This window comes from Salmo salar, chromosome ssa01, assembly GCF_905237065.1.
Source record: "Salmo salar chromosome ssa01, Ssal_v3.1, whole genome shotgun sequence".
Lineage (NCBI taxonomy): Eukaryota > Metazoa > Chordata > Actinopteri > Salmoniformes > Salmonidae > Salmo > Salmo salar.
The window spans coordinates 94,690,165-94,712,496 of record NC_059442.1 but is presented as its reverse complement, the minus strand read 5'-3'; the positions used below and the strand labels follow the sequence as shown (position 1 = coordinate 94,712,496).

Below are 22,332 nucleotides of genomic sequence, written 5' to 3'. Positions count from 1 at the left end.
AATCCACAGTAAGCAGAATCCACAGTATACATAATCCACAGTATACATAATTCACAGTAAACAGAATCCATAGTAAAGACAATCCAGAGTATGCATAATACAGACAGAATATAGCAAAAAATTATTTCAGAATCCACATCCACTATTTAGGATTGCAGTTGTTTCAATTGATCATAGTGGTTTATTTGTAGAAATTGTAGTATTTTTAAAAATTATTATTGTTTTATTTGGAATGTTCGTTTTATTGATTGTGAAAATATTTGTACTCAGGGCACCATTGTGAATGAGACCCTGGTGTTAATTGGGCTCCGAATAAATACAAGTAAAAAAAGATCCGTATATATTATAGACATACACCAAACGCTATTGGAGACAGCATAATCAGATGGAGACTACAGCCAAGCCATAACCAGGCAAGGAGGAGAGAAGTTGATTCAGAGTGTCTCTCTACTGACGGGGAAGTGTAAGGATCTGAGAAGCAGCGTACGATTCTCTGCTAGCCCGTCTCAGTCTCCCTGCTCTGTCATGGTCTGCGTCCCAAATGGTAACCTATTCCCTATAGGGAGCATTACTTTTGACCAGGGCCCATAGTTCAAAAGTAGCGTACTGTGTAGGGAATGGCCTCTGGTCAAAAGTAGTGCACTATGTAGGGAATAGGGTGCCATTTGGGATGTAACCCTGTTCTTTGCAATCCCAGCTCAGTCTCACTGCATTGCCCTGAGGTCTCCAGAATTAACAAGGAGAGAGAGAAGCCCTGCCTTGATACTATTAGGTCCCACAGTCACACATGCAGCGCCAGCAAGCCAGCTCAAGCAGTGAATGAGACACTTCTGGCCTCTATCATGACAATTCATGTTGAACGTTTCCCCTCTCTCTCTCTCTCTCACTCTCTCTCTCTGTCTCTCTCTCTCTCTCTCTCTCTCTCTCTCTCTCTCTCTCTCTCGCTCTCTCGCAGAGTGGGGCTATGCTGTGGGCTTTCCTTATAATACTGGACACAACAGTAATAATAATCTATAGTGCTTTTCATTACAGAAATACATTTCAAAGCGCTTTGCGGCTGACTGTCGCTCAGTCTTTTTGATATTTTCTGTCTATTACACTGTACCCTACAGTGTCTGTCATCAGGAACAACCCCTCCCCTCACACTGACACAGTCCTTCACACTGTATCAGAGTCTCCTTTGTTAGATGGTTGGGGGTATAGTGCGTATGCATGGGAGTCGGGGAGGGAGGTCAAATTGAGGCCTTTTATATGGCAGCTAAGATTTCATGGTTTTTAATGACTGCAAGGACTGGTCAGAAAACTTATTATACATTTTTTACCTTTATTTAACCAGAAAAAGCCCATTGAGACCCAGAGTCTCTTTTTCAAGGGAGACCTGGCCAAGAAGGCAGCAACAATCAATACATGACATAATTAAAACATACAACAATACAGCACAACATGATCCAGCCTAAAAAAAAGCATTTACACTCCTCTGTGACAGTCTCCCATCAATATTTTAAATTCATTCAGTGGCACTAACATATCTAGATGAAGCATGGATTGTATTGCTCTCTCTCTCTCTCTCTCTCTCAATTCAAAGGGCTTTATTGGCATGGGAAACACATGCTTACATTGCCAAAGCAAGTGAAATAGTTAAAAAGTGAACATAGTCAAAGCTTTCCTTAAGTTTATTCTGCCACTGTGTACTCTCGGTTTGAGGCCGAATAACATTCCAGTTTGCTCAGTTTTTTTGTTAACTAATTGCCACACTAGAAATAATTATCTTTTTGTTTTTCTCATGATTTGGTTGGGTCTAATTGTGTTGATTCTAGTGAACCTCTATCTCTGTGTACCTTTCTCTCTCTTTTTGTCTCTCTGTGGTAAAGGAAGTGCTCGTGCTTGGCCATTTTTGTGAATACTTCCCCATCATTGTAACCATGCTCTCCCACTCACCCAGACGCCCACACACAGGGGTTGTTGTGGTGACAACCGTTGGGGTCTGTGTCAAATGTATATATTTTTTCTCTTCTAAAACTGGCACAAACAGCATCGCTGGTAGAGTTCAGTTCACACTACCGGCTTTGTTCACTCTTTTTAACACCCTGCTTTCCTTCTCACACTCCCTGTCTCTATCTGCCACCATTCTCCTCCTGTTTTTTTTTTAGAAGTGGATAAAAATAGCAGCATTGTGATCACTCCAGACAGGCCTCTCCTTTGGGCTGTCTGCTTGTTTTAAACACAGGAAGCTGCTCTCCAGCTCCTCATTTCTTATTGATTGATTTATTTGGTTGTTTCCTGTTTATACATCACTGCATTTCAGAACTGTTCTCTCCTGTTCTCCTGGTACAATATGCTTTGAATTATTGAGCCTAATATTGATTGGGAGATTTGTTGTTGTTGAGATAATCTCATTTGAATTTGTACCACTATGTCAACCAGTGACAGAATTCACCTGGCTTGCTCCCTCTCCAAATATCGTCCCACCTCGACCATCCTTCCCCAGTCCTCTCTCACTGATGAATATCTGCAGCCTACACAGTGACAGCACATAATAATCATAGTCAATGCTAGCTTCAGTCACAAATACACATCCGTTTTTTTACACTCTCTGCAATTCAAACAAATAACGAATACAAAAATAGTATTTGATGCAATTATAGCCCAGTAGACTTTGTTGACTAGATATTGAAATGTGTTAAAAATCCATTTAGCAGGTAGAAATTGTAGTATATTTGCAGCATTAGTAAAATGGAGGGTCTTTACTTGGAATACCAGGGAAGCCAGGGTGATGTAATGCAGCACAATGTGGCCAGCTATCCTAAAACTGTCCATACCATGAATCTATTGGCCAGTCATATCTTACACACTGTACTATCCTGTGAATCTATTGTCCAGTCATATCTTAGACACTGCCCACGAGAAGGGGGGGAAATGGGGTCCAGGCAGATAATCAACAAGGTCATTCTGTTCCTCTTTTCTGGCTGGGCTGCACCATGTTATACAGTCTATGGGCTGCACCGTGTTATACAGTCTATGGGCTGCACCGTGTTATACAGTCTATGGGCTGCACCATGTTATACAGTCTATGGGCTGCACCGTGTTATACAGTCTATGGGCTGCACCGTGTTATACAGTCTATGGGCTGCACCGTGTAATACAGTCTATGGGCTGCACCGTGTTATACAGTCTATGGGCTGCACCGTGTTATACAGTCTATGGGCTGCACCGTGTTATACAGTCTATGGGCTGCACCGTGTTATACAGTCTATGGGCTGCACCGTGTTATACAGTCTATGGGCTGCACCGTGTTATACAGTCTATGGGCTGCACCGTGTTATACAGTCTATGGGCTGCACCGTGTTATACAGTCTATGGGCTGCACCGTGTTATACAGTCTATGGGCTGCACCGTGTTATACAGTCTATGGGCTGCACCGTGTTATACAGTCTATGGGCTGCACCATGTAATACAGTCTATGGGCTGTGTTATACAGTCTATGGGCTGCACCGTGTTATACAGTCTATGGGCTGCACCGTGTTATACAGTCTATGGGCTGCACCTTGTTATACAGTCTATGGGCTGCACCGTATTAGACAGTCTATGCCTCTATGGGCTGCGCCACGCAGCTCAATGCACACTACAGTACAGTCCTGCTGCATGCAGCCTCTGTGTGTGGTGTCTATATGTGAAGAGCACTACCTCAGATTAGTGCATCTACAGACCTTGTTACGTAATGCTGGACACTAGTGCTTTCTGGTGGTTTCTGGGAATGAGTCACTAATAGATGACTTCTCTTTTCTGACAACTTCATTTAGTCCATGACAAAGTGCAATACCAATATAGTACAGTAGGAATAGTTTATGTAAGCACAACAGGTAGGCTACATCCTCATTTGGTCTTCTTCATACAGTTCTCCAATGCCTGTGTTGTCCTTCCTTACCCATATGGAGTTGTGTCTCAAATGGAACCCTATTCCCTATGCCATTTGAGATGCATACGTAGTGTCATTCAGCTCTGTGGCTGACCTTGTTATCATGCTGTGCTAATGCCCACCCAGGGTCACCTCGGCTTGGCTAAGCTCAATGTGACACAGTGCTGACCAAGCCAGCACTGCCAGCAAAAACACATGCTCTGCTCCTAACCGTTACCATGACAAAGGCATCCACTTTCTTGGCTGGAGGAGGGATGGCTGGATGGAGCGGTGGCAGGATGGAGGGGTGGAATAATGGAGGGGTGGCAGAATAGAGGGATGACAGGATGGAGGGGTGGAATAATGGAGGGGTGGAATAATGGAGGGGTGGCATAATGGAGGGGTGGAATAATGGAGGGATGACAGGATGGAGGGTTGACATAATGGAGGGTTGGCATAATGGAGGGTTGGAATAATGGAGGGTTGCCATAATGGAGGGGTGGAATAATGGAGGGGTGGCAGAATGGAGGGATGACAGGATGGAGGGGTAGAATAATGGAGGGGTGGCATAATGGGAGGGGTGGAATAATGGAGGGATGACAGGATGGAGGGGTGGAATAATGGAGGGTTGGCATAATGGAGGGGTGGAATAATGGAGGGTTGCCATAATGGAGGGGTGGAATAATGGAGGGGTGGCATAATGGAGGGGTGGAATAATGGAGGGTGGGCATAATGGAGGGGTGGAATTATGGAGGGATGGAATAATGGAGGGGTGGCATAATGGAGTGGTGGAATAATGGAGGGGTGGCAGAATAAAGGGATGGAGGGATGGTAGGGTGGAGGGATGGTAGGGTGGAGGGATGGTAGAATGGAGGGATGGTAGGATGGAGGGAGGATGACAGGATGGAGGGATGGTGGAATGGAGGGATGGTAGGAGGTAGGGATGGTAGGATGGCTGGATGGTAGGATGGAGGGATAGTATGATGGAGGAATGATAGGATGGAGGGAGGGAGGGATGGTAGGATGGTGGAATGGTAGGATGAAGGGAGGCATGGTAGGAGGGAGGGATAGTAGGGTAGCCTAGAGGTTAGAGCGTTGGGCCAGTAGCCGAAAGGTTGCTAGATCAAATCCCAGAGCTGACAAGGTAAAAATCTGTCGTTCTGCCCCTGAACAAGACAGTTAACCCACTGTTCCTAGGCTGTCATTGTAAATAAGAATTTGTTCTTAACTGACTTGCCTAGTTAAATAAAGGTTAAATAAAATAATGCAAAAATAAAAGGGTGAAGGGGTAGTAGGACAGAGGGAGGGATGGTAGGGTGGAGAGATGGTTGGTTTGATGGTCGGTGCTCAAGACAGGATGGTAGCAACACAACATGGTAGCAACACAACATGGTACAAACATTATTGGGCAAAGACAACAGCACAAAGGGCAAGAAGGTAGAGACAACAATACATCACGCAAAGCAGCCACAACTGTCATTAAGAGTGTCCATGATTGAGTCTTTGAATGAAGATAAGTACACAATGAAAGCTCTAACAATATTTGATGATGACATGTGCACCACCAAGTCAGAACAGTAGGGGAAAGGGACCAAATTATTAGGGTGAGGCACATGGGCTACTAACAGCTTGCTACACAACATACACCCAGTATTACTTTCTGAGCTAAAGTATACAGTTGAAGTTGGAAGTTTACATACACTTAGGTTGGAGTCATTAAAACTTGTTTTTCAACCACTCCACAAATTTCATGTTAACAAACTATAGTTTTGGCAAGTCGGTTAAGACATCTACTCTCTGCATGACACAAGTAATATTTCCAACAATTGTTTACAGACTAGGCTAATTGACATAATTTGAGTCAATTGGAGGTGTAACTGTGGATGTATTTCAAGGCCTACCTTCAAACAGACCCCAGGGATACTTCCAAAGTTGTGGTGAAATGGCTTAAGGACAACAAAGTCAAGGTATTGGAGTGGCCATCACAAAGCCAAGACCTGAATCCTATAGAAAATTTGTGGGCAGAACTGAAAAAGTGTGTGCGAGCAAGGAGGCCTACAATCCTGACTCAGTTACACCAGCTCTGTCAGGAGGAATGGGCCAAAATTCACACAACTTATTGTGGGAAGCTTGTGGAAGGCTACCCAAAACGTTTGACCCAAGTTAAACAATTTAAATGCAATGCTACCAAATACTAATTGAGTGTATGTAAACTTCTGACCCACTGGGAATGTGATGAAAGAAATAAAATCTGAAATAAATCATTCTCTCTACTATTATTCTGACTTTTCATATTCTTAAAATAAAGTGGTGATCCTAACTGACCTAAGACAGGGAATTTTTACTCTGATTAAATGTCAGGAATTGTGAAAAACTGAGTTTAAATGTATTTGGCTAAGGTGTATGTAAACTTCCGACTTCAACTGTATCTCCCTGGCATATTACATAATTTATGCAGCAGCATACAATACATTTTTTGACTCACCTTGTTGTGCTGTGCTTGCTTGAACAGGAAGGTAGCGCGGTGGCCCTTCTTGTGGGCAAATTTTGTCATGAAACTCTGTCATCAAAGTCCAGCATTCTCTGGATTTATGGTGCTTTCAAGACAACTGGGAACTCTGGAAAAAAAACAAGATAGAATTATGATGTCAGTGATCTTCAGGTTGGGGCTATAAAAAGAGGCCTGAGTTCCCGACTTGGAATTCCGATTTGAATGACCATTCAAAATGTATTTTCCCCATTCGGAGCTCGTTTTTTTTCCCGAGTTCCCAGTTGTCTTGAACTCACTGAAGTCTGAGATTTCCCAATTTAGAGTTTCCAGCTGTTGTGAATGCAGCAGAAGTCATGATGGATTGACAGCATGCCAATGTATTCAACCATTTCTGGCCCATGGTGTTGCATGTGAATGTTTATCCTTTTAAACTTGGAAAAGAGACCCTTAAACCCAGACTTGGACCACACACTCTCTCTACTGAATAGCAGGCTAGTGATTGCTTTGGAACGCTTGAAGTTAGCCACTGATTCCTTCCAAACCACTCCTAGTTGAATTTGCGATTTCCAACTTGTTGTCTGTTGTTTATATCCAATGGCCGAGGAGCCCCGATACGTTTTATATCTAATTCATTTTCATATGAAAAGGATTTGCCAGTAGATTGTCGACTTGATTCATGATGATGACTGCTTGTCTAGCTTGCTAGCTAAGATTTTTTAAGTTTGATGTTGACATGATTAGTCCATTATAATTGTATCTGTGGCCAATGACCTAGAGGCTTTTTGGATATGCACGTCTAATGTAAAGCTATTGCAGCTCCCAAGGTGCTTGCATTTTTGAGCTCTCCCTGTAGATTTTGCGGTGACGTAGTGTCCACATGAGTGACAGAACACTGAGCCAATCACAGTGCAGCTAGAGAACATTACCAACCACTATGCTCTGTATTTTCTGCTGGCTGCCCCACCACCACAAAAAGCACAGAGCTAGGCTGAAACACCTGCATTTTGGAGCTGCCTTACTTAAGAAAGCAAAAAAGAGACCATGTTTGTATGCAGCTTTATTAACTCACATTTATTTTACATTGTTTGCAAACTGATATGTGACACGTATTAAAGCCGAAATAACATAACAAAAAATATATTTTTTGTTAAGGTGTGGCTCAAAACAGGTGGGGCTCATTGACTGGTCGCCACTGGTAGGGCCACATGCATCCCAGGGTTCTGTCTCCGTTCATCATGGCTGCACGACCAGGCAGGACAGGACTCTCTTCTGGAACTGGGATTCATTATCATTAAGAGGATTCGGAATAATTATCCACCTCCCCCTTTGGCCTGAGACCAGTCAGTCTAACCTGTTTACACTGTAGTCTGGAGCCTTGTGGTTGTCCAGTCCCAATTGACTCCTACCCATTACTTTTGGCCTTTCAATGTGTGCAGATCTACAGTTGAAGTCGGAGTTTACATACACCTTAGCCAAATACATTTAAAAAATACATTTCGCAATTCCTGACATTTAGTCGTAGTAAAAATGTCCTGTCTTAGGTCAGTTAGGATCATCACTTTATTTTAAGAATGTGAAATCTCAGAATAATTGTAGAGAGAATGATTTATTTAAGATTTTATTTCTTTCATCACATTCCCAGTGGGTCAGAAGTTTACATATACTCGATTAGTATTTGGTAGCATTGCCTTTAAATTGTTTAACTTGGGTCAAACGTTTCGAGTAGCCTTCCACAAGCTTCCCACAATAAGTTGTGTGAATTTTGGCCCATTCCTCCTGACAGAGCTGGTGTAACGGAGTCAGGTTTGTAGGCCTCCTTGCTCGCACACACTTTTTCAGTTCTGCCCAAAAATGTTCTATAGGATTGAGGTCAGGGCTTTGTTATGGCCACTCCAATACCTCAACTTTGTTGTCCTTAAGGCAATTTGCCACAACTTTGGAAGTGTGCTTGGGGTCATTGTCCATTTGGAAGACCCATTTGCGACCAAGCTTAAACTTCCTGACTGATGTCTTGATGTTGCTTCAATATAGCCACATAATTTTCCTCCCTCATGATGCCATCTATTTTGTGTAGTGCACCAGTCCCTCCTGCAGCAAAGCACCCCCACAACATGATGTTGCCACACCCGTGCTTCACGGTTGGGATGGTGTTCTTCGGCTTGCAAGTCTCCCCCTTTTTCCTCCAAACATAACGATGGCCATTATGGTCAAACAGTTCTATTTTTGTTTCATCAGACCAGAGGACATTTCTCCAAAAAGTACGATCTTTGTCCCCATGTGCAGTTGCAAATCGTAGTCTGGCTTTTTTTATGGCGGGTTTGGAGCAGTGGCTTCTTCCTTGCTGAGCGCCTTTCAGGTTATTTGAGCGGTATGACGGCTGCGTGGTCCCATGGTGTTTATGCTTACGTACTATTGTTTGTACAGATGAACGTGGTACCTTCAGGCGCTTGGAAATTGCTCCCAAGGATGAACTAGACTTGTGGAGGTCTACAATTGTATTTCTGTGGTCTTGGCTGATTTCTTTTCATTTTCCCATGATGTCAAGCAAAGAGGCACTGAGTTTGAAGGTAGGCCTTGAAATGCATCCATAGGTACACCTCCATTTGACTCAAATGATGTCAATTAGCCTATCAGAAGCTTCTAAAGCCATGACATAATTATCTGGAATTTTCCAAGTTGTTTAAAGGCACAGCCAACTTAGTGTATTTAAACTTCTGACCCACTGGAATTGTGATACAGTGAATTATAAGTGAAACAATCTGTCTGTACACAATTGTTGGAAAAATTACTTGTGTCATGCACGACTTGCCAAACTATAGTTTGTTAACAAGAAATTTGGGGAGATGTTGAACAACGAGTTTCAATGACTCCAACCAAAGTGTATGTAAACTTCTGACTTGAACTGTATATGGTGGAACTTCCACCACTACACTGCTTATACCTTCCAGACCATTCAGATCTGCACACATCAACGTGTTATGGCCAAGGGGAAGGGGTGGCGATCGAATACTTACCGACTGTGATTGAGTGTTTGTTGGAGGTATCCCTTCCTTACATTGAGCTTGTTGCTGCAGCTTAATTAAGGTTAAATTGTCAACAGGAGACTTAGTGGCATTGAGGGTTTGTTGTAGTTACGTCTATATCCTCAGAAGGACAGTCTATATAATTCTTGGAGGGACATTAAGTCTCTGTTATACATGCTGAGCTTGTTGCAGTTTGATTATGGTTTGATTGTCATCAAGACAGTTAGTGGGAGATTGAGTGTTTGTTGGTGGTAGCCTGAGTGATTTTCGGAGGGACGTTAAGTCTCTGTTTTTGTGCTAAGCTTGTTGCTGCTGCAGTTTCATTATGCCACATGCCAGCTCTCTGAAACCAATTTAGCCCACATTGAGTGGGTTAATTGCAACAGATGACATGAAACGCTCTGAGACTGAGAGTAGCAGATTGTTCAGAACAGGCAGTCTATTGCAAAGATGGCAATGGGACAACCACCTCACCAATGGGGATTCACTTTCCACCCCATCTCACCAATGGGGTACCACTTTCAACCCCATCTCACCAATGGGGCACCACTTTCAACCCCATCTCACCAATGGGGTACCACTTTCCACCCCATCTCACCAATGGGGTACCACTTTCAACCCCATCTCACCAATGGGGTACCACTTTCCACCCCATAATTTTAGTTCAGTCTGAGCTTTCTTCAACTACCAAAGTGCCATTTCAATTTGACATGGGGAGAATCTCAGTTGCATTGCCTTGATTCCTTGTGTCCTCTCACCTCCTTTTCAAAACTCACTGGAGGAGAAGGTCAAAGGGGAGAACCTCTGGAGCAGGAAGTCAGGACCGTTGATTCTCCCATGCGGGAGAGCAAATAGTATAGAGAGTGAAGATTTTTTTAAATGGAACAAAATCAATATAATAGGAAGAGAGTGAGAGTGTTATAAAAGTGTGTGAAAAGCCCCTGTGGTTATGTTAACAGGTTAGCAGCAGAGCTTGTGGAGAGACTGTGTGGAGAGGAGCATGCTATTTCTGTTGAGTGAAACCATAGAACCTGTCACCACCACCTCCACACCTCCTGTTGAGTTAAACCATAGAACCAGTCACCACCACCTCCACACCTCCTGTTGTGTGAAACCGTAGAACCCGTCACCACCACCTCTACACCTCCTGTTGTGTGAAACCGTAGAACCCGTCACCACCACCTCTACACCTCCTGTTGTGTGAAACCGTAGAACCCGTCACCACCACCTCCACACCTCCTGTTGTGTGAAACCATAGAACCCGTCACCACCACCATTTGTTTTTTGGGAAAGCAAGAAGAGGAGGAACAGGGTAAACTGCTTTCTATTGGGAGGATGTAACCACTTGTGAAACCGTAGAACCCGTCACCACCACCTCCACACCTCCTGTTGTGTGAAACCGTAGAACCCGTCACCACCACCTCCACACCTCCTGTTGTGTGAAACCATAGAACCCGTCACCACCACCTCCACACCTCCTGTTGTGTGAAACCATAGAACCCGTCACCACCACCTCTACACCTCCTGTTGTGTGAAACCGTAGAACCCGTCACCACCACCTCCACACCTCCTGTTGTGTGAAACCATAGAACCCGTCACCACCACCATTTGTTTTTTGGGAAAGCAAGAAGAGGAGGAACAGGGTAAACTGCTTTCTACTGGGAGGATGTAACCACTTGCCCACACTGTTATCCAACCACATCCCTCCCAGCCAAGGGCTGTGTCCCAAATGCCACCCTATCCCTTAGATAGTTCTCTATTTTTGACCAGGGCCCATAGGGAATAGGGTGCCATTTGGGGCGCTGCCAAGGAGCCATTGTGGTAATTGTTGGAAAAAAATGGCAGAAGGCATGCCTCTATATACCTCTGTAGTGCCAACCTAGTCATTAGTGTGATTTTGTCAGTAACTCACGGTAGGCAAACTACATTGTAAAAAAAAAAGGTGGTTGTCACTTGCTGTGGAATTTGAATACGTGGTTTCCCGTTTAGCTACTAGCTACACAGAGCTTTTATAGGGCATCCCAGTCAGTCAGCTGGTGGCAGAGAGGGAGGCAGGGACAGAGGGACGGGTGTTCCTGGCCATCTGTTAGCCACTGTGACCTACTATCTGTCACAACTGGAGCAGCAGGAGAGTGCAGTGCTGCATGTATCCTCCCCCAGCCCTGCCCCGGCCTCCCCAGCCTCCCCAGCGCCAGCCTCCCCTAGTTGCCCTCAGCCCTGCCCCAGCTTCCCCAGCCTCCCCTAGCCTCCCTCAGCCCTGCCCCAGCTTCCCCAGCCTCTCCTAGCCTCCCTCAGCCCTGCCCCAGCCCTGCCCCAGCCTCCCCAGTCAACTGTAAGTTTCTGCAGTTGTTCTTCATCATCTTCGTACGGTAGTCTAGCGGTTAAGAGTGTTGGGCCAGTAACCGAAATATTGCTGGTTCAAATCCTAGAGCTGACTAGGTGAAAAATCTGTCTATGACCTTGAGCAAGGCACTTAACCCTAATTGCTCCTGTAAGTCACTCTGGATAAAAGTGTCTGCTAAATGACTAAAATGTAAACGTGAAATGTCCTGCCTGCATTGTGGGAGGTTATTGTTGGTTGACCCACGTGAACGTGACCAAAGACATGACTGAAACAGGAACCAACTTTGTCTCTCTAACCAATTTTTTGTAAAATGTACACACATCCACTGAGTGTACAAAACATTAGGAACAGCTGGTCTTTCCATGACATAGACTGACCAGGTGAATCCAGGTGAAAACTATGATCCCTTATTGATGTCACTTGTTAAATCCACTTCAATCTGTGTAGATGAAGGGGAGGAGACAGGTTAAAGGAGGATTTTGAAGCCTTGAGACAAAAATGTTAAGTGCTTTTGAACTGGGTATGGTAGTAGGTGCCAAGGACACCGGTTTGTGTCAAGAACTGCATCGCTGCTGGGTTTTTCACACTCAACAATTTCCTGTGTGTATCCAGAATGGTCCACCATCTAAAGGACATTCAGCCAACTTGAAACAACTGTGGGAAGCATTGGAGTCAGCATCCCTGTGCAACACTTTCGAAACCTTGTAGAATCCACGCCCTGACAAATTGAGACTGTTCTGCTCAAATCAATATTAGCATATGTGTATGTTTTGTGAACTCAGTGTATATTTTCAGTCTGTGACTGTGTGATATGGGAGCTGGAGACATGTTTATTTCGACATTACAAAGAAAAACTTCTAGAAACAATGGCAACACACTGTCGTGTTGCACTGAGCCTTGCCGTTGGAAAACTACATCAGTGTCTGACTTTCGGCTGTTGCAGATGCACCTCCCCTGACTTCATTCCTTGACTTTCGTCTGCAGTCGGTTGTGTCAGCCTTACCACTCAAACAAGCCCATTGATTGCCACAGTGCCAGCTTATCCGCCCCGCCCAGTCAGTGTTCATCTGCTGTGGTCTTACTTACAGTACAGGAGGGAGAGAGGATGGAAGGGAGATGTAGGGAGGAAGGGACGGAGGAAGAGAGAGAGAGGTATGGATGGTTGATTGAATGGAGGGAGGAAGAGATAGAGGGCAGGATGGATGAATGGATGGAGGGAGGAAGGGACGGAGGAAGAGAGAGAGGGCAGGATGGATGAATGGAGGGAGGAAGAGATAGAGGGCAGGAAGGATGAATGGAGGGAGATGGAGGGAGGAAGGGACGGAGGAAGAGAGAGGTATGGATGGTTGATTGAATGGAGGGAGGAAGAGAGAGAGGGCAGGATGGATGAATGGAGGGAGATGGAGGGAGGAAGGGACGGAGGAAGAGAGAGAGGTATGGATGGTTGATTGAATGGAGGGAGGAAGAGAGAGAGGGCAGGATGGATGAATGGAGGGAGATGGAGGGAGGAAGGGACGGAGGAAGAGAGAGAGGTATGGATGGTTGATTGAATGGAGGGAGGAAGAGAGAGAGGGCAGGATGGATGAATGGAGGGAGATGGAGGGAGGAAGGGACGGAGGAAGAGAGAGGTATGGATGGTTGATTGAATGGAGGGAGGAAGAGAGAGAGGGCAGGATGGATGAATGGAGGGAGATGGAGGGAGGAAGGGACGGAGGAAGAGATAGCAGGCAGAATGGATGAATGGAGGGAGATGGAGGGAGGAAGGGACGGAGGAAGAGAGAGGGCAGGATGGATGAATGGAGGGAGATGGAGGGAGGCAGGGAGGATATGAGGGCATCATGTTAGATAATCAGTGTGTGTCTGACCCTTAGTGGGATAATCCATATAAGGAAGAAGTAAATCTCTTGATTTTGGAGAAGAAAGTATTGGCCTGTGTGTTTGTGTGTGTGTTTGCCTCGTCTGTGTGTGTGTGTGTGTGTGTGTGTGTGTGTGTTTGCCTTGTCAGTCAGTGTGTGTGTGTGTGTGTGTGCGTGTGTGTTTGCCTTGTCAGTCAGTGTGCAAAGCTGAAGCCCAACACAGACAGGTATTACAGACACATCTGGATGTAGGGTTTCCTACATGTTTTAATACACTGGTCTCTGTTCACAAGGCCATGAAATGGGGCAGGAAGGTGCACCAACTGTGGCCTCTTGATCATTAAACTCAAGGAGCGAACTTCCATGTGAGACAGTCACAAATTACAACCTACTTCTTATGTAGTGCACTACTTTTGAATTCAATTGAGAACTCCATTTGTGCCAAGTCTGCTAGTGCTATGGTGGTGCTACAGACGCAAACAGACAGGGCTCTGGTCAAAAGTTGTGCACTATATAGGGAATAGGGTGCTATTTTGGACACACAGTGACAGAGAGTAAGACAGATTTGTAGGACCACTTTCAGTTGTTTTAACTGTTGATGTGCTAATGCCCTCAAACTCAGCTCTGGACCTCGAAGCCAGTTCCACTAGTTTATTTAATTTTCCCCCTCTAATCAGGGATTTAGACCTGGGACACCAGGTGGGGTGTAGTTAATTATCAGGTAGAACAGAATACCAGTCCGGACCTCGTAGGGTAAGATTTGAATACCCCTGTGCTAATGCCAGGCTACATCCATTCAGACGAAGGAGAAACATATTTTTTGTCTGCCTATAATCCATATTATCCTAATCCGCCTAAATACAAAGGCAACCTAAATCACACAACCCATTAAGACCGTGTGTGTGTGTGTGCGTGCGTGCGCATGACTGTATAGTTCTGAGCTGGCATTTATATGGCCATGGGAAGTGTCATCAACAGTGTATGTACTGTACGATGGCTGCTTTGATGCAAGGCCTTCTCTTCCTAGTGTTCTATTGGAAAATGTTTGATCCAACGGCACAGACCTAGGTACAGTTTAACACAGTCAAAGAAATGTGCCTCACCTCAACCTTCCCAGTATTCAATGATGTATGGAAACACAGATAATACTCTTATCTACTTCTCTCATGGGGAGGTTGATTGAATCATAGGGGCAATGTCAAATCTGACAAGCACTTCACTGTGCGGTTGCTACGGAGACAGAGACCATGTGATTTAGACAGCGCTGATCAAGCAAAGAGATGCTATTGTATATGTCCGTACTGACTACTCTGAGGCACAAACAGATCTAGAGTAAGAAAATGAGAAAAGCTGGCATACATAAAGACAGTTTAAAATGGAGGAAGAGGGATATTAACATAAAGACAGTTTAAAATGGAGGAAGAGGGATATTAACATAAAGACAGTTTAACATGGAGGAAGAGGGATATTAGCATAAAGACAGTTTAAAATGGAGGAAGAGGGATATTAACATAAAGACAGTTTAACATGGAGGAAGAGGGATATTAGCATAAAGACAGTTTAAAATGGAGGAAGAGGGATATTAACATCAAGACAGTTTAACATGGAGGAAGAGGGATATTAACATCAAGACAGTTTACCAGAGAAGAAGAGGGATATTAGTATAAAGACAGTTTAACATGGAGGAAGAGGGATATTAACATAAAGACAGTTTACCAGAGAGGAAGAGGGATATTAACATAAAGATAGTTTAACAGAGAGGGATATTAACGTAAAGACAGGTTAACAGAGAGGAAGAGGGATATTAACAGAAAGACAGTTTAACATGGAGGAAGAGGGATATTAACCCTCCCTGGAAGACCAAAGAGGAGAGTGGCAGTGGCCGTGAAGGAGAGGAGGCTTTTACAGTTAAGCCATGTTGGCAGCTCCAACTCTCCTTGTGTGTGTGTGTAGCAGCTGCAGTGGTCAGGCCTGCATTAGCATGCTGAAGGTGCTTATGTAAACTGTCATGGTCTACGTCCCAAATAGCACCGTATTCCCTATAAAGTGTACACCTATAGGGCTCTGGTCAAAAGCAGTGCACTATGTAAGGAATAGTGTGTCATCTGGGATGGACCCATGCTGTTGGAGCTGGGCCAATGTGGGAATCTCTGCTCTGAAATGGGCCACTATCTATTCTTTGAGAGGTGCTTTGTTTTATACTGTGGTTGATTTGAGGCCTGTTACCGAAATATAGTAGCACTTTGGTAGTTAAAGCAAGCTCTGACTGAGGCAAATTTGGTGATGGAAATGGTTTGTATTCATTATTAGAGGTGAATGACGTGTCAGTGTAATGCACTAAAGACAACACTATGTTGTCACCTCTGTCCCACCTCCACCCACCCATCTGAACATATTGGATCTAAGGCCTTCTTCCAACATGGATAGAGACATCCTGAATTATAAACATGCAACTACTTCTCAATCAGTCAATCAATCAGTCAATCAGACACCTAGCCTAAGTAAAATCAGTCTGAATAAACTGTTTTGTAATAAACTTCATTGTGAACGGTCCATCTCTCAGGTGTTTGCCACCTACCCCAACGAGGACTATGACCGTCGGAACGAGGACGTGGACCCCATGGCTGCATCTGCCGAGTACGAGCTGGAGAAGAGGGTGGAGAGGCTCGATCTGTTCCCCGTTGCGCTGGAGAAAGGTACACCTCAGCCAAATTACCCCCATAACCTTCATCTGGGATTCAGTTACCTTCATAACTTTAATCTGGGATTCAGTTATCCCCATAACCTTAATGTGGCAATCTGGGATTCAGTTATCCCCATAACCGTAATGTGTCAATCTGGGATTCAGTTATCCCCATAACCTTAATGTGTCAATCTGGGATTCAGTAATCCCCATAACCTTAATGTGTCAATCTGGGATTCGAATAACAACAACGATCATTCCCAGATTGCCCATTCAAGAAAACTCATTCACAGTACTTATATTTCACAGTACTCTAAAGAAGAGTTCTCCATCTCCATTCTCTTGAGACAATCAGACAATCAATCCCCATTAGCACCCATCCATCATTTCTCCATCATCCCTCCATTTTCCCTCCAGTTATCCCTCCCCCAAGTTGGGAATTCTCAATCACTCCATCTTCCCTCCAGTTATCCCTCCTCCCAAGAGGGAATTCTCAATCCCTCCATCTGCCAACCAGTTATCGCTCCTCCTAAATGGGAATTCTCAATCATTCCATCTGGCTTCCAGTTATCCCTCCTCCGGAGAGGGAATTCTAAATCACTCCATCTTCACATTGACAGGATGTTAACATAGGGTAAAATGACTGTCACAGGAAAACATTGATTTGAAAAGCTATTATGAAACAAAAGAGCATTTCATTTTCATCATGGATTAAGATAACTATGATTGTATTTTCTTCTCACAGTATTTCTCCTATATCCACTGTGTCTTCAGATGGTGATGGGCTAGGTATCAGTATCATTGGGATGGGGGCGGGGGCAGACATGGGCCTGGAGAAACTGGGCATCTTTGTCAAGACGGTTACCGATAAAGGAGCAGCGCACCGGGACGGCAGGTATGTCACAAAATGGTGTCCTTTCCATCTACGGCTTGTCCATCTATACTCTTGGCAGATTTACCTGAACAAGTTCTGCATGATTTAATCATCTTTTTTGGTTTTTTTGTGACCAACTTTTAATTTAGTTAGTCATTTATTCAGAAGGGGGTTACAGGTACAGGTTTAACATTGAAAGTCATTTTAATTCAGTTATATCCATATATTCAGTTATCATATTTGCATTTCATATATTCACAAACAGTATTTATTGTACCTGTGGGCTGCCACAAAAACAAAAAACACAAAAATAATGCATACACAGATAAAGAAAAAAAGTCTCCCCCTCCCGAATCCATTCCCCCAACCCCCTCAGTCCCCCTCCCCTTACCCATTCCCTTAACCTCCTCAATCCCCCTCCCCAACCCATTGCTTCAACACCCTCAGTCCCCCTCCCCAACCCATTCCCTCAAAACCCTCAGTCCCCCTCCCCAACCCATTCCCTTAACCCCCTCAGTCCCCATCCACACGCCTGCATCCTCCCTACCCACTGGAAACCATGTTTTCCAGCCCTTCCCACCCCGCCAAGCCCCCCTCCTCCCGCATCTTCATCTACCCTACCCCACCTCCCTGACCCGAAGAAAGCATGCCACCCACCCCTTCCCATCCCGCCCAGCAACTGAGGTTGCTTATCAGTCCCCCTCCCACCCAGTTGATGAATTGAATCAGGTGAGCCAATTTAGGAAATATTGAGAAACCCTGGTTTAAGAGATAAATGAATACCACTTCTTCCAGGGCAATGGGAGCCATAATATTTATCTCTATTCTCAGCCAGGGAGCAGAAGAGTCATGTCTAAACCAATTTATAATTGGGCGAAATGCTAGTCCTTGAATTGAATGATTAATGATGATTTAATAATGTAAGAAGCAATCAACCATCTGAGATGAGCCAGACTAGTGTATCTAGTAGTAGTATTCACATCTTGGTCTAGCTAGCTGATTTGATATGGTTCCTTGTGTGAACATGTCTCGCTTGCAAGATAGATTTCTATCTCAATGAGACAAACCTGTATAAAATAAAAGTTGAATAAAAGATGTCTGAAAAAGTAAGCATGTTATACGAGTCCTGACTGAGGCTGTTGTGCTACTTTGTGTTTCTCCATCCAGGATCCAGGTGAATGACCTGATAGTGGAGGTGGATGGGACCAGTCTGGTGGGGGTCACCCAGACCTTCGCTGCCTCCGTCCTCAGGAACACCACAGGCACCGTCAAGTGAGGATACGGTTTTGGGGATTCATCCCAAATGACCCTATTCCCTTTATAGTGCACGACTTTTGACCAGGGCCCAACTACTGCACCTTTTAAAGCAATTTTAAAACAATGAGCTAATGAAAAAGAATAGAGTTGTTTTGATGGATGTCACTCTCAAACACTTGAATACAGACAGACAGGTTAAATTGCTTGGCCCTGTATGAAGTTGGGCTCATCAAGTCTGATCTCTTCTTTGTGTTGTACAGCGTGATGTCAGACACCATTAAGGTTTTCTGGAGACATGTTCTTCTTAGTTTGCAGCAGCTTTAGACTCTAGAGAGACTGTCAAAATGACTCATTATATGCTCTGAGAGAGACATGTTTTTCAGTGTATTACCCTCCTCAGCTATGTAAGAAGAATCTGCAGTTCAGAATATAATTTTTTTAACCTTTATTTAACTAGGCAAGTCAGTTAAGAACACATATTTATTTACAATGACGGCAGTTAACAGTTGGTTAACTGCCTTGTTTAGGGACAGAACAACATATTTTTACCTTGTCAGCTCGGGGATTCGATCTAGCAGCTGATCTAGTACCCATAGTCTAGTACCCATATTCAATCTAGTACCCTTAGTCAGTCAGTTATCACATCCTCCCACATACGTACTGCATAGATCAGGTCACGCAGAGTAGTCATCAGAAGCCAAATAGGGCCATGATGATAGTATGATGAAGAGCCAACACTTCCCTTCATAGATATAGCAACAGAACCACAGCAGAACCACAGACAAAGCTGAAACTCTACATTTGGACCATAGCAGAGCATAAAAACATCACCATCATCCTCACAGCAGTCATCAACACAATTATCATTCCGAAATGCCAGAGGGGTCTATTTGTGGCTGACTGAATGGGGCACCAGAGTTCCCCAATCCCCAACACTCCTTTGTCGTCCTATAGGCTCATTCATTAATTATTCAGGAACTAGTCGTCAGTGGAGCTATGGGGGTAATTGTTAACGTGTGGTGTGTGTGTGTTCCTGTGTGTGTGTGTTTCTGTGTGCGCGTGTGTGTGCGTGTGTAATTGTTAGTGTTGTGTGACTTGTCGAAGATCAGAGCCCTCTTCAGAGATTGCTCATGAATTATAGAACAGGGTAGACGTGGAAGGAAGGGCTGAGGCAGGTGGTCAGTCGGTCAGTCCTATTCATAAAAATGTCAGCCAGAGGAATGGATGGATGGCTGAGGATGGGAACTGTGTTGGTTAGCATTTAATTACATGATAGTTAGCAGAGGGAATTGTAAGTCTGTTATGGTGGTCTTGATAACTGACTGACTATGGCTACTCATTCTGAACTGCACTGCTCAGATTCTTTTTACATAGCTGAGGAGGGTATTACACTGAAAAACAGAGCATATATTGAGTCAAAATAATCTAAATGTTGAAACAGGCTGTATAATTATTTAACCTCTTGCTAAGGGACCATATCATAGAGGTTCCTCTTATTGCAGTCCACATAGGAAGACATTTTCAAAAGCTGTGTAATGTAATGCAGGTTTCTGATTGGTCGAGAGAAGCCGGGCGAACAGAGTGAGGTGGCCCAGCTGATCCAACAGACCCTGGAACAGGAGCGCTGGCAGAGAGAGGTGATGGAACAACGCTACAGCCAGTACATGGAGGACCAAGAGGTAAGTCTCCAACCAGTCTCCAACCAGTCTACAATCAGTCTCCAACCAGTCTCCAACCAGTCTCCAACCAGTCTACATCCAGCATAGGTAGGTCTACAACCAAATTAGCCGTTGAACGGACAACCAAGAGGTACAGTACAGATGGACAGAAAGACTAGTCCAATAAGAAAACAGATGTTGTTTTATGTTGAAAAAGATTTTGCTACTGTGTGCCCAAAAGAACACGACCCTGAACACGGCCAGTTTAGAGACAGAAATGGAAGCCTGGTCACTATTTGAATTTTTCAAATGACTATGAAGCTTTTTAGGTCAATCGTTGCCTTTGTGTGTTCTCTTTTCCCCTCAGCTTTAGGATTAAGATATGTGTGCCAATCGCATCTTTGTCAGAAGGGACCCAAAGCCGGTGCCTGTATTGAGTGAGCTGAATGGGCGTGTGTCCATAGGTACGCTGTTACTGTTCAGTGTAGCCTGCAGACAGTATAAACACAAGTCTGCTTCCCAAAATACTCTATTCTTCCTATGGACTCTGGTCAAAAGTAGTACACTATATAGACAATAGGGTGCCATTTGTGATGCACGCCAACAGGTCAGTTCAGAGAGCCTAGGTCAAATAAGATAAATGAAATGATGTCCCCCTAGGACTCCTTTTTGAATCTGTTTATAACGTTCTGGCCACTTCCTCTCTGGGTTGTTGGGGTAGACATTTTATAGGACTTCAGGCGCTTCTCTGTCCTGGCATCCCAATACCAGCTTCCCCCTAAAGTCAAGCGCTTCTCTGTCCTGGCACCCCAATACCAGCTTCCTCCTACAGTCTATCTCTTCTCTGTCCTGGCACCCCAATGGTGGAACCAGCTTCTTCATAAAGTCTATCTCTTCTCTGTCCTGGCACCCTAATACCAGCTTCCCCCTACAGTCAAGCTCTTCTCTGTCCTGGCACCTTATTGGTTGAAAAAGCTTCTCCCTAAAGGCAAGCCCTTCTCTGTCCTGGCACCCCAATAGCAGCTTCCCCCTAAAGTCAAGCTCTTCTCTATCCTTGCACCCCAATCGTGAAACCAGCTTCCCACTAAAGCTTCCCCTGTCCATCTTCTGAAAATGTCTGAAACCTTATTGAAGAGTATCTTAAATAACTTTCACGGTGCCCCAGATGCCCACTTCCCCCACAAAAAAGGCAGTTGTCTTTTCCTACTAGCTCTGACTTTGCTGATGAGTACTTTGTTGAGGGAAAATGTACTTGATACGCTTGTGATGTGTTGATGTCTCACCTAGCTATCTTAAGATGAATCACTAAGTTGCTCTGGATAAGAGTGTCTGCTAAATGACTCAATTGTAAATGTCATCACCTATCACAACGAGGATGACCTCTATGCAATCAAAATCCTATGAGGATGCAGGACATTCTTATATTCTCCATCTTATTACAATGACATGCAGAATGATAGCATTATGGCTGAGGTTTAGTTCTGGTGTGTTCTCACCCCCTATCTAGGGACCCGCTTTACTGGTGTTATATGCCATCTAGTGGCCAGTCTCGATACCAATAGAGAACCAACCATGAAGCTCTTGTAGAGGCAGCAGTCACAGGCAATTATAAAAATGCTGTGGGATGGATGGATGGATGGATGGATGGACAGATGGAACTATATTGAACCTTTTCAAATATGCAGACACTTTGGCCGTCTCAGTTAAAACCTGGAGGCATTGTGGAAAACCCCAGACCCAATCGAGACTTCAGGCTCACCTGTCCGCTCTTCCCCCAGGGTGGCGAATATGGTACTGATGAGGAGGAGGATGATGAGGAGGAGGTCAGCCCCACGCATCCCTCTGCCATCGAGGTGTTTGAACTGGCTGAGAACGAGGACATCTCTCCACTGGAGACGGACCCTGAGAAGCTGGCCCATAAGTACCAGGAAGTGAGAGAAGACAAAGACAAGTTAAAGACAAAGGCCTGCGTCACTCTATTCCTTATGTAGTGCACTACTTACTTACTCACTTACTCTCTCTCTCCACCTCTCTTTCTTTCTCTCCCTCTGTCTGTCTCTCTCGCTCTCTTTCTGTCTCTCCCTGTCTCTCTCTCTCTCGCTCTCCTCAGCTTCACATAAAGCATGCTGTAACACAGGCAGAGATCCAACAGCTGAAAAAAAAGGTTGTTATATTATGTCATTCTTATTATGTCCTAATGTTTAATTGTAAATATGGGCAGTTGATATACAGTGGCCTTTACAGTTTTCAT

General features: G+C 44.5%; 1 protein-coding gene across 1 annotated transcript in view; it reads left to right on the top strand.

Annotated features, from left to right (window-relative positions):
• The window catches only part of LOC106610511 (neurabin-2), a 31,111-nt gene that overhangs the window by 7,027 nt on the left and 1,752 nt on the right, over nucleotides 1-22,332 (top strand). The window contains exons 2-7 of the mRNA XM_014209897.2: nucleotides 16,173-16,305; nucleotides 17,067-17,187; nucleotides 18,334-18,438; nucleotides 19,970-20,102; nucleotides 21,860-22,012; nucleotides 22,192-22,245. Of these exons, the coding sequence (XP_014065372.1) occupies nucleotides 16,173-16,305; nucleotides 17,067-17,187; nucleotides 18,334-18,438; nucleotides 19,970-20,102; nucleotides 21,860-22,012; nucleotides 22,192-22,245 (699 nt within the window). The remainder of the gene's footprint in view (nucleotides 1-16,172; nucleotides 16,306-17,066; nucleotides 17,188-18,333; nucleotides 18,439-19,969; nucleotides 20,103-21,859; nucleotides 22,013-22,191; nucleotides 22,246-22,332) is intronic.